General features: G+C 51.1%; 1 protein-coding gene across 8 annotated transcripts in view; it reads left to right on the plus strand.

Moving 5' to 3' along the window:
• Positions 1–3557: 3557 nt before the first annotated feature.
• Positions 3558–14919, plus strand: part of LDLRAD3 (low density lipoprotein receptor class A domain containing 3) — a 417721-nt gene continuing 406359 nt past the window's right edge. For 2 of the 8 annotated variants that reach the window (XM_023653878.2, XM_070229294.1), the window contains exon 1: positions 3567–3669. In XM_023653878.2, coding sequence (XP_023509646.2) covers positions 3624–3669 — 46 coding nt within the window. In that variant the 5' untranslated portion in view covers positions 3567–3623. Of the gene's footprint in view, positions 3670–4206; positions 8537–14919 lie in introns of those variants that run through there. The other 6 variants (XM_070229296.1, XM_070229304.1, XM_070229298.1 and 3 more) reach the window with 5 other exon arrangements.

Genomic DNA, 14919 nt, shown 5'->3' on the forward strand with positions numbered 1-14919 from the left:
AGGTGAAGGAAAGGGAGAGCGCAGAGCAGGGCCTGTCGAGTCCTTGTGAAACCAAGCTACAGAGGACCCTGCGGGTGGCACCTCTCCCACTGCCTCCGCCTGAATTTTCTGGCGCTAATGAAGCTAATGCCTCCTTGTTTTCAGCCAACTTCGTAAATAAAGCTTTTCCCTGGTCCTCTTAGCGTCCCTGCCTCTTTTCCCCCCTTGTTAAAATTCCAACTCTTCTTCAAGTTTAAAATGGTCTTTCTGAAATTTGAAAGGCCTGGATCTTAGATGCTTTGGAAGAAAGCTAATGATAATGACAGTAATAAAAAAAATAAACTATGATAAGAACCAAACACACGTTTATTGAATGCTGACTATGTTCTGGGTGGAACCGTAGGTGTTCCCATGTATTAACTCACTTAGCTCCCACGGAACCACTAAGTCAACCCTACTGATAATCTGAGGAGTAAGTGTACTATTCTCCCATCGCTTCGTAGTGAATTCCCTGAAAGCTAGTGGCTTATAACAACAATAAACATTTGTTACCTCTGATGGTTTCTGTGGATCAGGCACTTGGGAGCAGCTGGGTGGTGCCAGCTCAGGATTTTTCTTGAAGGCTATAGTCATCTGAAGGCTTGGCCGCGCGAGAGGCTCTGCCTCCAAGATGGTTCATTCCAACGGCTGGGAAGTTGGCAGGAAGCTCAGTCCCTCCCCATGTGGGCCTGTCCACGGGGCTGCTTGGGTGTCTTCACATTGTGGAGGCTTCCCCCAGAGCAAGGGATCCAAGAGAGCAAGAAAGAAACTCCCCTATCCTTTGTGACCCAGCCTCGGAAGTCACCCAATGTCATTTTCATAATATCCCTTGTTCACACAGGTTGGCCCCATTCAGTGTGGGAGGGGCCGACACAAGAGCATGGAGACCAGAGGCAAGGATCTTTGAGAGCCATCTTGGAGACTGGCGACCACAGCAGCTGCCTTTTGGTACCAACCACAGCCACAACCATAGCTCCTTTTTCTTGAGCAATTGCCATGTGCAAGATACTGTGCCAAAGACTTCACGTACATTATCTCATTGAATCCTGCAGCAACTCTAAGATCCAGGTGCTCTTTTTATCCTCATTTTACTGATAAGGAAACTAAGGCTCAGAGAGGCTAATAACTTGCTCAAGGTCACAGAGCTACTGTGTGGCAAGTGAAAAAAGCACTGGAGTCCATCTCAGATAGACCTGCGCTCAAGTCGAGCTTGTGCTATTTCACCCGGTGTGAGGAATAAACGAGAAAATACACAGGAACTACAGAGCATTATACCAAAGACCACAGGGAGACAGAAATCCTTTCTTCCCGCCTCTAGCAATGTGACGCCATGTCAGAGCACACATCTGAAGTCCGAGTGTCTCATTCTTGGTAAACAAGAGACATAAAGCCCTCTGGTTTTAATTCTTATTAAACCAACTGCAAAAAAGACTTGTGACTGGCTCCCTGAGGCCTGAACGACCAGCACTGGAACGTACCACATTTTCCAGAAACTGAGTGTCCTGTGTTTTTGATGGAATTCTCAAGAACTGGGAAAGAGCAGAGCAATACAGCATAAAGAATGGTTTCACCTCCTGCCTGGCTCACACGGTGAGGAGGCTGAGAGAGATTCAGCATAAATACAAAAACAACAATTGAACTTAAATAGGATTTCACATTTGTCCAAATGATGTCAAAGACATTAATATATTTAAAAGAAGCACGTGTGTGCACGTGAGAAAAAGAGACATGTGGAGAGTAAGCTAGCCCACTAAATCATTCCCAGAGTTGAGGTTCCTGTGCCCAAAGGAACCCAAGGAAACAAGAACCACAGCACTGGGTCAGGACCATGTTGTCCTTCCATATTCCTAATGTTTGGAGGCAAGTGAGCAGCTGCGGGAGAAATTACTTGCTTTCTTAGGTATCATGATCAAAGGCCAGGGGCCTCCCTCCATGTTTTCTGGAAAAGTGTACACATTCACAAACACCTGAAACATTACAAAAAATTTTAGGGGCTTTAAAACTCCCTGAAGCCCATGGGGTGGTCTCTCTCATAGTCACGGATCCCAGGATAAAAATCCCTGAATGCTAAATCTTTTGGAGAATTTACTGATGTTTTCCATACTTGACAAACTACCTTGTAATATGGAACTTGCTAAACTTCCCTCCATCACATTTTTTTCATTACCTTGAACTGTCGTTGGTATTTTTAAATTCAGACCTGATCCACTTTACCCGTCATGTTTCCAGACGCCAGCAGACAATTAAACAGCAAAGTCATTGACTCTGAGCATCCTTGAGGTCACCTCCATTGCATCTCAGATGTGATTCTTGCATCCCTGCAGCCTTCTTCTCAAACAGCCCGGGTTCCCACATCCTCCCTACTCCTGCAAACAGGTACACTGCATATGCTATACCAAACCTCGCCCTCTTTAGATGCGGGCGTTCAGGATGCAGTTCTTTCCGTTTGGACAGCGCATAGAGTTTTGTGTAACCACTGCCATAATCAAGCTGCAGAACCGTCCCACTGCCCCCAAATGTCCCTTGTGCCCCTTTGCACTTGTCTGTCTCCCCCAGGCCCAGACCCTGATAACTACAGATCTGATTTTGGTCGCTATAGTTTGCTTCCCTCCTCCCCCTCACGTCCTGTAAGTGGAATCATACAGAATGCACCCTTTGGGGCTGTATTCTCAGCACGCTTTTGAGATTCATTTATGGCGTTGCATTAAACGGTAAAACACCATTTGTTTATCTATTCACCAGTTGAGGAGCATATGAGTTCCTTCCGGCTTTTGGCGATTATTTGCATTAGTTTTTTGCTTTCGTCTTTTTTTGGGGCGGGGGGGGGGGGGTGGAGAGTGGAGTACAAAAGTGTCACTCTGTTCTTCCAGCATCTAAAGCCTTCGGGAATTCTCACCGGGGCTGTCTTGGAGCCCGGACTGCACTGGAGCAGCTGTTCTTTCTACATTTGGGCGTCTGCCTTCACATTACTTTCCTTTTTTGCAAACTGGGGCCCCAAAGTCCCACTGGTCTAGGCAGCCAAGATCCAGATGAAATAACTCACTGGAAGGTGTGAGCCTCCGTGTTCCACGTGTGGTTCACGGACCATCAGCCTCCCAATCACCTAAAAGCTTGTTAGCCCAGCAGAATCCTAGGCCCCACCCCAGACCTGCTGAGCCAGGCACGGCGCCTTAACACGATCCCCAACTGTGTGGGACGCGTCTTAAAGCCTGAGAAATACTGGTCGTATTCCGCTCTCGCTACAAAAAACAAAATGCATCTTTTCTCATACTATTTGGTCCCTTCTTCCAACTTCTCCTCTGCCTCCCCGGAGAAAAGTCATTTTGAAGTTGGGTCCAGAACTCAAGTGTGGGTCTGGGGAGGCGGAGGGCGCCGCACCCTCGGAGGATGGAGGAGGGAAGGGGAGAGGGGGAGGCGGAGGACACTGCGCGCGCTGCTCCGCGGTGCTCGCAGCCCCGGGACCCGGGGCCAGGGCGCGGGCGCGGCGGGCCGGGGCGGGGCGGGCCGGGGCGGGGCGGGCGCGGCGAGGGGCGGGGCGCGGCGAGGGGCGGGGCGGCGTGGGCCGCGGCGCAGCAGCGGCGCCGGCAGCGAGCGGCGGCCGCGCCATGTGGCTGCTGGGGCCGTTGTGCCTGCTGCTGGGCAGCGCGGCGGGTGAGTGGGCGCGGGCTGCGGGGACCCCAGGGCCGCGGCGCGGGCGGGCGGGCGTGCGCGCGCGGGGGCGGCCCCGGCCCGGGCGGCCGGCCGGCGAGGGGCCGCGGCGGGTGCGCGCCGTCCTATTGTGTGGGCGTGCGCGCCGGGCCGGCGGCGAACTGGGGCGCGGGCGGGGCTTTGTGTGCAGCCGGCTTCTGGGGGCCCGGCCGCGGTCCGGCGGGGCGTAGCTCGCGGGGGTGCGTGTGTCTGTGGGTTGGGGGAAGGAGGAGGGGAGGGGACTGGAGAGAGCGCTTCCCTGCTCCCACCATCCCGGACGCCCAAGTGCGCCTTGCTGCGCTGGGGCCTCTTCCCGGGTGTCTTGCGTGCCCCCCGGTGCCTCAGTTTCCCCACCTGGACTGTAGTGTCGCCGCTTCTTTCCACTCCTTCCTGGGACTGTGTTTGTTTTGGGCAAACAGAAATGAAGCAGGGCCGGATCTGGGAATTACTAATCTTTCGCCCTGATCCTGGGAGCAAAACATTTATTTGTCCTCTGTGCAGCCCCACTCGCCCCTCAGTGGGCGTCCTGTCTGGCGAGGCGCCCTGGGAGAGGGCCCGGGCTCCGTCCGCCGGCCCCTGGAACCACCGCGGCGTGTGCATGCTGAGGTCCCGAGGAGCAGCACGCCTCTTTCCCTCCCAGCCAGCGTGCAGTTCCCGGGAACTTTTCTGCTGATGTGGGCACGCTCCGAATTCCAGCCCGGGAGCCCTTCCTCCTCTGGCGCTGCCCGCCGCCACAGCTGTCAGCTGCCCTTCCTCGCCTGCCCCTGATGTTTATTTCTGGGCAGCTGATGCCCAGAAAGTGGGTGACGGGCCCAGGGAGCTTTCTTCCGCAGGAGCTTGCTTACCTTGACGTTGGTGCCACCCACGTATCTAATTTGTGCCCGATTTTCCGGGCTGCTTCTAGCTGCTTGCTGTGGAGGTGTTGTGGGTGGTGTGTTTGTTGGGGAAGTTGAGGCTCACTTCATTCTGACCTGCCTCTCCAGGAGAGGTGTCCGAGTGGGAAGAAATCTCCCTCCTTCCTTGAAGTCTCTGGTCCTCACCGTCCACAGAGTCCACTGGGCAGCCTTCCCCACCTTTCAGACCTATGACATCACCCCGGCTCCTCCGAGACTCCTCGGGATGTCTGTGGGTTTGCTGTGGCTTCCAGTGAGGGTGGAGTGCTGGTGGCTGCTGTGGAATTTAGCCGGGTCCCGGTCAGAATGCCCTGTTTCCACTCAACTCCTGGGCCACCCCAGGGAGAGAGTTCCCTGGGGGCACTGGCAGCCGTGGGGAGGTGCGAGGATCCTTTGGAATCTGTCAGAACGGCAGGTTTCCAGGGCATCTCGGACACGAAGACCCGCCTAGACTCACGCTCTCCCTCTGCGTAGCCGTGGCATGTCCCATGTTGACACTGAAGTAGGACAGCCTGGACGCCGGCTGTCCTGGGTGTCTTCGGGGAGCTGCTTGTGCTCAGCGGGAACTTAGTTTTTGCGTCTCCCGGGTGGTACTGCTTGGCTTTGGTTGAGTCTCGATTTCTGTGAAAACAGCTGTAAGGTTAAGCAGCTGTGAAGTTAATCTTGTCCTCTGGTCAGTGCTGGTTATTTAATATGTGTGTACCTATAAAATACGGCTAAAAGAAGTAAAATGGCCATAGTGGGGAGGGAGAGATTGGGGGTCTAGGGACCGTTGTCTGTGGTCACGGAGCCTGTGTGGCTTTGAGCCACGTGTAGAGCTGCTGGTCTAGACAGCTCTGGGCAGGTTGGGGTGTGTGCGTTTTCCTGGTAGGTTAAACATCCTTTTAGCAGGGATTCCACTCTGACCTGACGCGTTAGCAGAGACGGAGCTGGTCATTTTTCCTGATCCGCCCTGGTGCCCCTGGGCTCCAGCCCCTAGAGAAGCCTGCATGGTTTGTTTTGGGGTTCAGAGTGGGACCGGAGATGCCACCCTTCTATCCCATATCCTACACCTCAATCCTCTTCTGGGAAGTTAATGCATTGGGAGGTTATCAGAGGCAGCGCTTGGGCTCCTGTCTGCCTCTGGTAGTCTGTGCAGACCTGCAGGTGAGCTGAGCCCTAGGCTGCTTTCCAGGTCTTTGTAGGGCTGGGAGGCCATGACTTTCCCAGAGCAATTTGAGGCCTCTGTTGTTCAGGAACCTTCTCAGACACCTTCGTGTATGTTTTTTCCCGTTGTTTTTATTGTTTGTGTTAGGGAAGCGAAGCATTGGTTTTGGCTGTTATTATGTTGTAATGTATCCAGCGAGAGAGACGTCGGCCATCCGCTGTCCATGTGTCCTTCGCCGGTGGCCTGGGTGGGTGTCAGCGTGCAGGTGGTGCACCGGGCCGGGGCTCGTGGCGGCCGGGGCCCCACGGTGGTCAGTCTGCTCGCCTCCTCGCGGGCTGACCTGGCCGGGACTGCCTGACGTTCTCCTCCCAACAGGGGAGAGGCTGCATTCTCCCCGTGTGCTCCCAGCAGTGTGGCTGTCCACCTCTTCTCCTGCCTGATGGTGCGAGCAGGTAGATTTTATTATTATTTTTTAACTAGCTTAGCGGCTTCGCGCCGCCCCACCGGGGTAGATGAGACTGTGTGCAGGGAAGTACAAATAAACACACCTTGTTGCTTCTCATCTTCAAAGAGATGCCACGAAGGCTCCCCACTGGGGTGTGCGGTGGTGTTTCCTGACTGCCCGGCAGCCATTTACCTTGGGGGAAGAGGGGTGGAGTGGGCGTGCGAGCAGGGGAGGGCAGGGCTGCAGGGCTGGTTGGGACACCTTTTTGCCAAAGTCACCAGGGTAGTTTGAAAGTGGGCTTGTATCGTCCTCTTGGTGAAACACTTTAGAGGATTGGGGCATTGGGAAGTTTGCCATCAGGTAATCTCTTATGAGAGACCTGGCCTTTGCCAGCTGCCTGTTCGCAGGGACAGGAGGAGGACAGGAGGCAGCATTTGCGGAGCATCTTATGTCTGAGACACTCTGCTCGCACTTTAAACACGTGATCTTGTCGAAGCTTTCCAACGATAGCGTGTGACAGGAAGCCATTTTCTGGTTCACTAGAGATCATCCATACCCAGGGTGCCAGAGTGAGCCCTTGTTTCTAGGTTTTTTTTTTGCTGAGGAAGATTGGCCCTGAGCTAACATCTGTGCCCATCTTCCTCTATTTTGTATGTGGGACACCTGCCACAGCATGGCTTGATAAGTGGTGCATAGGTCCGTGCCCGGGATCCGAACCAGCAAACCCTGGGCTGCTGAAGCGGAACGTGTGAACTTAACCACTCTGCCAGTGGGCCGGCCCCCAGAGTGAGGACTGAGGCCTGGATTCTAACCCAGTTTCTCTTGGCCCCCAACCTGGGCTTTTCCGAGTTTCCAGGCACCCGGCTCGGTGCGCCAGTGTCTTACCCCCGAGGTGCTTCTGTGAGTTAAGAGTCTGAGAGCTGGTTTCCGTGAGCAGCCCCTCTTCCCAGATCTGCTCACTGTGTGCTCGCTGCTCTGAACTACCCCGCAGTTGGTGTTCATGGTAAATGCATAAAATAAGTCTCAGTCCTTGAGGAAAGTTGGAAGTTTTCAAAATAGCACCAGTCTTTGTGCTGTTGTTACCACACTGCACTGGGGCTCTCCGGCCCGATGCGCATGCAACAAGCCAGTTATTGCGCCGTCGGCTTTTGGGAAAAGAAATGTCGCTTTATTTTGGGAGACGGCCTGCGGGGAGCCGGGGTGTGTGCCTTCCGATACGTCTCCTGGTCCAGGGCCTGGGCGTGGTTTGTGGGATGAAGGGCAGGGCGGCTGAAGTGGATGGATGGTTGGCGGTCAGCAGAGGTAAGGGGATTGGTGATCTGCGCAAGCCTAGTCAAGCTTCGTGCCTCTGCTGGGACGCGTGTTCACAAATGGCGGCATTCCCGTCCTCTGAGGGTGGGGTTTCCAGCTCCTTGATGCCAGAAAGGTCACCTGTCCAGCATTTGCGCAGGCCCAGTTGAGGGGCTGGTGGTCTTGGCTGGCCTGAACTGGACAAGGGGTCTCACTTCCTGAATGACAACTTTTTTTTTTTTTTAAGGAAGATTAGTCCCGAGCTAACATCCACTGCCAGTCCTCCTCTGTTTTACATGTGGGACGCCTGCCACAGCGTGGCTTGATGAGCGGTGCCATGTCCACACCCAGGATCCGAACCAGCAAACCCCGGGCCGCTGAAGCAGAACGTGGGAACTTAACTGCTGAGCCACCAGGCCGGCCGACAACTCATGATTACTCTGTTGATAAGATGGGTCCTGGGGGCCGGTGGTTACACTGTGTGCCTGGAGGGGGCACGTGTGGCAGAAAGATACCACAGGCCTTGGGTCCGCTTCTTGACCTGGGGCATAGCTACATGGGGATTTGTTTTCGTTCGTCAAGCTCTGTATTTGTACCTTTCCCTTTTCTTATATGTTTGTTGTATTTTACAATTAAAAAAATAAAAGATACTACATGCCCCGGGTGCAGCTTAGGGTGATGGAGCATTTTAGCTGAGATAGGCCTCAGGGGAGCTTTGTTTTTGGTTGTGGGCTTTTCTTGTTTGTTGTCTTTCCCGCTTTTTTTTCTGTCTTTGGAGTATTTTGGAAATGCTTGGACTATCCTAACCAGGCAGCTTTTGCTGCCAGTGCCTCTACGTGATGACCAGGGAGATTTTTAGGATGGACATTCCTCTGTGTGTGTGCCTGTACGTGCGTGTGCATGCCTTTCTTCCATTGTAATGCTGTAGGAGAACCTAATGTCCTGGATGCTGAGGCACACCCTTACAGACGCGTGCTGGGAGAGCGGCCAGCTGCTTGGAAGATGCAGCATTTGCTCGTTACATCGTTCGCTCCATCTTTGATGTTGCTTGTCCCAGTAAGTGGCCTTTGGTGACCGCTTGGTCAGAGGGATGGCGAGTGTTTATTTCAGGTAGGGCTGTTAGGGTTTCTGGAGATGGCGGCAGGGTCGGGGTAGGTCTAGCGCAGGGTTCCTCAACCCCGGTGCTATTCGCGTTTTGGGCTGGATCGTTCTTTTTTTGTGGGGGGGGCTGCCCTGTGCCTTGTGGGAGATTTAGCAGCATCACTGGTCCTAGCTCCCAGTAGCATCCCCCTCCTCCCCACCTCCTCCGGTTGTGACAACCGAAAATGTCTCTGGATGTTACCAGATGTCCTCTGGGGACAGAATCAACCCCGGTGGAGAACCCCTGGTCTAGTGTGAGCAAGCCCCCTTGCCATACATCTGGAGCATCACTACTGCTCATCCTAAAAGTGTCTTCTGGATGCTGCGGGTCCCGATGGCGTCCTCCCCCCAAGGGGTTTTTAATATCCGGGTTCTGCTCTGTGTTTCTGCAGCCCCACGAGTTCAGTATGAACGGAGATTCTCAGCTAGAAATGCCCTCAGCTCTGACCCCTTCCCTCTCACTTCCCCCCTTATGCCATCGTGAAAACTTGGGGACTTTTGGGTTGTAGATTTGGTTCCTTTGGGAGAGACCTGCTGAGGAAGCAGGTGAAAGGCAGGGGGCAGGTGACACCAGAAGCTGCGCGGTCCCCTGAACCGTTGCCCTTGGGAGGTGCCCCCGCCCGAAGGGTTAAGGGAGAAGCTGCCTGAACTGTTGGCCTTGGCAGTCAGTCCTGTGTGGAAGTCGTCACCCTGGAAGTCCCCGTTCCTCCGCTCTGCAGAGAGGTTCTTGTTCTTCTCGGCTCCCCCTCCCTCCCGTCATTCCTTCTCCCTCCCCATGAAAAGGCTTTTATGTGTTGGCTCTGTCCTGCAGGTGGTGGTGAAAATTATACTAGCGGCAAGGTGGTTTTTGGGAAATTTTGATCTTATACTTTCTGAAGTCTTTTTCAAGTGATGCTCTGTGTCGCTTTAGAACACTGGATGCCGTCCTTTCTTCAGTGTCCAGCCTCCTTGAGGTCCTTTCTTCCTCCTCTCTTCAGACCACGTGGTCTGCTGCCGTCTTCTTTTGTGCCTGAACTTGCAGGAAGAAAGGAGGTTCCGTGGAGGGGGCGCTGGGCCTGAAGGGGAGAAGTGCCCGTTATCCCAGGCCAGGCCCCTGCGTCCCAAGTCAGCCCTCTTGAGAAAGCTGGTCCAGTGAGGAGCCTGGCTTCCCGAGCTTGCGAATACTACTTTCCCTTTTGTCTTTGGGCAGCTAGAACACGCTTCTCAAGGCTTCGTGCGGCTGTTGATTAGCGCGGTGCCAGCTCTGCCACATCCAGGCACCGTGCTGTGCTCCAGGCCTGCGAAGCTCCGTGGACCTTGTTCTTTGCCCTTGAAGAACCAAGGATCCAGTGATGGAAAGGGGTGTTCACCTTCTTTGTTATCTGGGAAGGGCAGAGGCACTTCTGACCGTGGTGTGGCAGAGGCATTCCTGACACAACCGCGTGCCCATCCCCAGGCTTTGGCAAACACGGCTGCCCTGTCTTTGGGGATGCTCAAGGGGTGGGTCCTTGAACAGATTCCAGAGGTGACGACACACGTGCTCGCTTGCTGCTTTAGCTTTTCAGACAAGATGTCGGGGTACACATGTTGGTGCTTGAAGACTCTTGGCTCTAGGCCTCTGAGATTCAAGCAAGACTTTTCTTCTGTGGCTTGTAGGCAGCAACCTTCTTTATCTTATGGTCATACTCTCTCTCTCTGTATCTCTTACCATTTTAGTCCCGGGTCCTGCTAGATTGTCAGCTCCTTGAGGGCTGGGTTCATATATTGAATGTGTATGTCATGTTTCTTATTTCCTTTGTGGTGTCTAGGAGCATAATAATAACTTCTTGAAGATTTACTCTACCTGGCGGGATGCCAAGACCGTATAGGTATAATTTGGTTGCAATCTTCTTGAGTGAAAAATATTACAAAAATAATACGTTGAATACATACTCACTCTAAAAATTTCAGACAAAGTAGAAGTAATTTCAGTAAAACATTAAAATCTGCCTTTATCCCCCGTTTACATTTCTTACCCTTTCATGAATTACTGGTAACTCTCTGGTATATGTCAGTTTAGTCTAAATATGGATTTATACACATGCACACACATGTGCACACACGGGCACATGTATATAGTTTAATGAGTTCGTACTTGTGTATATTTGTAGTTTTTTGACTTGCGTTTTTTACTTAAATGCTGTGTTTTGTCACTTTCTACTTGGAGCTGCGTGATGGTCTCCCTGGCCTCCCCTGTGGTTTAGACTGTTGGTATTTTCACTCCCCTCCTCTGGCTGCTCCATGTGTGAGTGGCAGCCTCTTGCCTCTGTCTCAGAAGCAAAATGCAGTAGTTTTAGCTGTTTCTGAGTATCTTCCTCTCTTAAGTCCTTTAAAGTGCTTGGCTCTTGCTTTGCAAGAAAATAGGGAATTCAGTCATTCTTCCAGTGACAGATATTTGCTTCACTATTATCACATTTTCAGTGTGTTTCCTTGCCTTTTTGTGTACACGATCATTTTTTATTTTGATGCAGAATTTTAATGTAGTCTTTTAAAGGCATTCCACATGGCAGGGGGATTCAACCTCTGCAGGACGAGTGATGCGGAGAACTGGATGGAAGTGTGACACGTGAACGGCAGTGACCGGCTTCACCCCGTCACTGTCAGTGGTCCGTACGTCACAGCTTCCGCCCGCCCTGTGCTGTCGTAAGATGCTGTTGGCTGTTGGGCACAGCTTGATTTCAGAGATGTTACAATATTAGAGATAAATTAGGCACATCCTGATTTTGGAGATGTTATAATACCAAAGGTTTCTGTCGTCTTGGCCATCTTTCTTTCAGTTCTTGTATATCTACCCGTTCTTTGAAAAGTAGCTTTAAAAACATCTTCCGGTGTGTGTATATAAATGCTTCACATAACTCCGTTTCGGTCAACAACGGACAGCATTCATGACGGCGGTCCTGTAGGATTAGGGCCACCTAGCCTAGGTGTGCAGTAGGCTGTGCCATCCAGGTTTGTGTGAGTGCACTCTGTGATCTTCCCACGATGACGAAATCACCGAACGGCCACATTTGTCAGAACGTGCCCGTGTGGTTAAGCAACGCGTGACTGTACGGTAATTTAATGCTTCCTCTGCTGATAAATCTTATTTCATTCTCACAGCAGTTTATTCAGGTAGGTAGTGTGCTCTGCCATTTTATAGATGAGGAAACTAGAAGGCGAAGTGTTTTTCCCAAGTGCTCAGCGGGTAAGGGGTGGTTTCTGAGTTAGCGTGTAGGTCTGCACCGCTTAGACCCGTGCTCCTCAGTGCTGGCTCTCTGCTCTGGCACGGAGCAGACACCAGGGCTGTGTTTGTTGGAAGAAGGAATTGCAGGGCCCAGCTAGTGCTGGAGAATTCCATCCTCGGGTGGTGATGTCGGTCTTGACTTCCCGCTCACTGTGCTGGATGGATGGTCTCTTCGAGGGCCGTGGGACTGGGGGGCATCCTGAATTGATTTTATTCAAGTGGCCTGACTTTGGCAGGTTGAAACAGACATTCTGCCAATCCCCCATGGGGAGAACATGTCATGATAGGCATTTAAATTGGCCTTTGCAGAGGCTTGATTTAGTAAAAGAAACAATAACAACAATAAACAAGTTATTTCAGCACCATGAGACTTGCTTGAATATATTAATGACGGGGAATTTTTTTTCCCCTTTGGATGGAAATATTTTCTTGGAATACCAACTGGAAGCAATTTCTTTTTGGTCAGTACCTCCCTCAAAAGTGCTAGGTGTCAAATAGAAGGGCTTGCTGATTTCAAAGTGTAGAAGTAGATTTTTAAGACAAAAATAATACGGCAGATGATAAAGCCTCATATAAAAATACAAATTTAAGGTTTTTCTTACTTTCTGAGCCTCGGCTCAAGCCTGTGTGGTTCACCTGTGAGAGAACTTCTTCTGAACTGGTCATTGATGTTACTTCTAGTGAAAAGTGAAGTGTTACTATATTCCTCCAGAAGGAAGCCAGAAATAATTCGGTGCATCCTGTTCCCTCAAACCAAGGGGCTCTTGTGGGCGGTCAGTCGTGCCCTGTGAGGAGGCGATGCCTCAGGTCTGTGCAGTGTTTATCACTGTAGGGGACCAGAGTGAGCCTCCCAGTTCCAGACTCTCACTTCCAAGTTCTTTCCTGAAGGAAAACCAGTCTTTCCTTTTAATGAGTCCTCATGATACCAGGAGCCTGTAAATTGCGTGAATTTGCTGGTGCCCGTATCAGACTGTAATTTTTGACAGACAGTGCATTGTGAAGTGGAGGGTTGTCTCTGGCCTGGAAGAGAGGCCGCCAAGAGGCAGGGCAGCCATTTAGCTCCCTCTGGAACAGGCCTCAGCAGCTGGAGGGGCGTGGAGTTCATGAATAAGTTGATTTAGAAGACTTGCACGCCCGAGGTGCCAGTCTTCCCCGTGGGACGCCTGTGTGTCTGTTGGCAGAGAGAAATGAAAACAGAAAGGGTGTTTAATTTTGTTGCATTAAAAATCCCTTCTCGTTATTCTAAGGCCCAGTGAGGTTGACTTCGGGGATATCAGGAGCGTGTTGTCTTTGATGGCATCGCTGGGACGTTTTCCTCCCTTTTTAGCCTTGAATCAGAGCAGTGTTCTCTTTAAACTAATTGGACGTGGCTGAAAAATGAACCCTTGTCACACTTGTAACTCCACAGTCAGTTGACAAAAAGCCTCTCAATTGGTTTGGAAAGTTCTAAATTTAACTTGTTTTTTGTTATATAAATAAAACGAGGAGTTTTGGGAAGATGGAAGAGTGATTAGCAACCTAGGGTGTTTCATCAGAGAAAAATCCAAAGCTATAAAAAAAACTGTTGATGCTAAGAGAAACCTGAACAGCACTGAATAGGGAGTTTTCAAAACCAGATTTTATAAAAATATTGACCTAAGTTTGCTTAAAAAGTATGATAGTGAGCCAGCCCTGATGGCTTAGTGGTTAAAGTTCGGCGCGTTCTACTTTGGCAGCCCGGGTTTGGTTCCTGGTCGTGGAACCACAGTACTCGTCTGTCAGTAGCCGTGCTGTGGTGAGGACTCACATAGAGGAACGAGAAGGACTTACAACCAGAAGATACAACTATGCACTGGGGCTTTGGGGAGGAAAAAAAAAAAAGAGGAAGATTGGCAACAGATGTTAGCTCAGGGCCAATCTTTAAAAAAAAAAAGGTACGATAGTAACGAGTGATCCCAGCTGGTGGGGACCGGGGGAAGCAGGACTGAAAGAGTGGATGGTCACTACTGTAGAAGCCGTAAGGCTGGAAGGAATAACTTGTGTCAGGAATAGTCTGTGTTAATGAAAGATGGAACTAACCTTACAAATATTAGAGAGAGACTGCGAGCCCTGGTGGGACCTGTGCGGGGCAGCACTGATGCTGTAGCGTATGCCCAAGGCTCGTTTCTGTTGCCTGAGTAGATGGTAATGACAGTACAGAAAAGCTAAGGAAATATGAAAATATAGTAAGGATGTTCAGTTTTTGAATAATAAGCGTATCAGAAGAAATGGAGATGCCAGAAATTGGAGTACGCGTTCAGGGAAAGGGACGCTGTCCAGCATTCAGGGGGCAATATCGGGATCTTTGGAAAGTACCCATAAAATGTGGCTGGCCGCAGTCCCACAGAAAAAGGAATCTTCCTTTCTTGTGTGATTAAAGTTCCACGAGGCAGGATGGGGCCTGGCCTGTTCTTTGATGTCCACCGTATTTGCTGTTAGACTCCAGCACCTGAGTCAGTGCCTGCCATCTGAGTCACACAGTTTGATTTCCTGTAAGTTGCCCAGAAGGAATGGAGGTGATCGCCACAGATTTGTCACTGGGCCATTGAAGAAAGAAGGAATTGAGGGCAGAGTGAAATGTACCTGGCCAAGCCTGCTTTGCCCTCGGTGACAGTGTTTCTGCTCCTCCAGATTTTGGAACAATCTCATTCATCACCAAAGACCCGCAGAGATCTTTACCAGAGAGAGCTTTGGCTTCAAAAAGACAAAGAGACAGAGGGCTTTGAGAGGGAAATGGATGAGAGAGATTTTAAGCTCAGGTGCTAAATCAGACAATCCATTGCGAGACTAGCGTGTGGTGTGGGAGAATGTCACATGTCACTGAGCACTGATGTACATCTCACTCCCGTATGACGGGAGGTCACGCAGGTACTTGATAAGTGGGAGAAGTTACCGAGAGGAAAAAGGGAAAACAGTTCTGTTTTATAAAATATCATTACAAATGTTAAATAGTAGGAAACTTAAGGTTATCTTCTGGTCTAATTTAAAAGGAAATAGAAATTGGCTACTGAAATCACACAGATGTCTTGAGGAAGGAAGG

Source organism: Equus caballus, chromosome 12, assembly GCF_041296265.1.
Source record: "Equus caballus isolate H_3958 breed thoroughbred chromosome 12, TB-T2T, whole genome shotgun sequence".
In the NCBI taxonomy this organism is placed as follows: Eukaryota; Metazoa; Chordata; class Mammalia; order Perissodactyla; family Equidae; genus Equus; species Equus caballus.